At 58.9% G+C, this 1923-nt stretch overlaps 1 protein-coding gene across 1 annotated transcript; it reads left to right on the forward strand.

Moving 5' to 3' along the window:
* Positions 1-254: 254 nt before the first annotated feature.
* Positions 255-1826, forward strand: LOC105310917 (1-phosphatidylinositol 4,5-bisphosphate phosphodiesterase gamma-1-like). Its single transcript, XM_011387000.2, has 3 exons — positions 255-879; positions 1032-1256; positions 1336-1826. The coding sequence occupies exons 1-3, from the start codon at positions 798-800 to the stop codon at positions 1605-1607; spliced, it is 579 nt and encodes a 192-aa protein (XP_011385302.1). The 5' UTR covers positions 255-797; the 3' UTR covers positions 1608-1826.
* The last annotated feature ends 97 nt before the right edge of the window (positions 1827-1923 follow it).

Genomic DNA, 1923 nt, shown 5'->3' on the forward strand with positions numbered 1-1923 from the left:
CCTAGGGAACAGAGAGAAGGAAGTAGTCACAAAGTAAGGGAGTTACGGTTTGGGTGCTGTTTCCCCCAGCCATTTGGCGGAGAGTGGAGGGGCCACAGAACAGACCTGCAGTTGTTTTGGAGAACGGGCCTCCGTGAGCCGGGCAGAGAAGGGGTGGGTGCTGAGGACTGTGGCTGTAGAGCTGTGGCCTGTGAGGATGGATTGGCAGACCAGGTGGTAAGGGGTGGATCCGGGGTCTAGGCTGAAAAGGGGAAGAAAGAGCCTGTGTATAGGAGCTCCTGATGGGAGAGTGGGTCTCCACGGGTAAAGAGGATAGGAGCGGGGGACACTTGAGTGGGCTTCTGTCACTGAGACTTGGCCATGGCAAGTAGATGGTTGCATTGGAACGGGGGGATGCAGAGGTGAGGCTTTTAGGCCGGGGTGGTGGAAGGATGGTTCGTAGGGTGCAGAAGACTGAGCTAGAGGCCCGAGTCCCCAGTGAAGTCACAGGGAAACCAGGAAGTGGCCTTTTTCCCTGAGGGAGCTGGGTACATGGTCACAAAGTGTCACTGGGGCATGTGTGGCAGCGAAGGTCCCATCTTCTGAGTGTCTTGGAGGACAGGTTTGTCTTCAGGGGTAGAGAAGAGAGAGGATGATTTTGGGGTGAGGCCGAGGCTAGAGGGCGCTTGTTCACTGTCCCGTGGGCAGGGGAGGGCCCAGCACACCTGCCATGGGGACTGCCCGAGGCTGGCGGGAGTTTCCTTCTCTGGCCGGGGGCTGCAGGGTCTGGTGTGTGTCAGCAGCTCACTGAGGGGAAGATGATGGAACGGAGGAAGAAGATCGCCCTGGAGCTGTCTGAGCTTGTCGTCTACTGCCGGCCTGTTCCTTTTGATGAAGAGAGTAAGGCCCAGCGGGGCGTGCATGTGTGTGGGTGCCCTCCAGAGCGGGTGCAGGAGAAATGTTTTTTCCCTTAATGTGGCAGATGAGGAGCTAGCCCCCCAGCACTGCCTGGGTGGGAGAGGCTCTGTAAGTGTTCTCCCTCTTTGGCCCAGAGATCGGCACAGAACGCGCCTGCTACCGCGACATGTCATCCTTCCCGGAAACCAAGGCTGAGAAATACGTGAACAAGGCCAAGGGCAAGAAGTTCCTCCAGTACAACCGGCTGCAGCTGTCCCGCATCTACCCCAAAGGCCAGCGGCTGGACTCTTCCAACTATGATCCCTTGCCCATGTGGATCTGTGGCAGTCAGCTGGTGGCCCTCAACTTCCAGACCCCAGGTGAGGAGGTGCCCTGTGGGGCGGGTAGGGGTACCCCCTCGCAGTGGGGCTGGAGGCCACTGTAACCTGGCTCTTGCAGACAAGCCTATGCAGATGAACCAGGCCCTCTTCATGACCGGTGGGCACTGTGGCTATGTGCTGCAGCCCGGCACCATGCGGGACGAGGCCTTTGACCCCTTTGATAAGAGCAGCCTCCGTGGGCTGGAGCCATGCGCCATCTGCATCGAGGTAGGCTTGCGGGGTGGGATAGGGGCTGCTCTACAGGAGCTCAGTTCAGGAGACAGGGATGGGGTGCTAGTTAATGACTGGGGAAGGGGTACTGGACTGAACTTGAGCTTGAGGAAGATATAATTGTCCTCTGGATGGAAAGGCAACTGGGCTAAACATAGCTGGTTCTGGCACTAAGGAATCCAGCTGTCCAGTGAGGCCAGGTTGTGGATAGCCACTGCCTGGAAGAGGTAGGCAGAAGACGGCCGGGCAGGAAGCTAGTGCCAGTGGTGAGCCAGGGGCTCCTCTGCAGGAATAGGCTAGCTGGCACAGGAGACTGGGCTGGGGAGACTCCCGCCCCCTCGAGGCCCCAGAGCTCTCACGCCTTTGTAGCAGTCCTTGAGCACCCCTGATGCCCCCTGGTGAGAAGCTGTGACTTCAGCCTGGTGCTGCTGGGTTC

This window comes from Pteropus vampyrus, unplaced genomic scaffold (genome assembly GCF_000151845.1).
Source record: "Pteropus vampyrus isolate Shadow unplaced genomic scaffold, Pvam_2.0 Scaffold16422, whole genome shotgun sequence".
NCBI classification, from domain to species: Eukaryota; Metazoa; Chordata; class Mammalia; order Chiroptera; family Pteropodidae; genus Pteropus; species Pteropus vampyrus.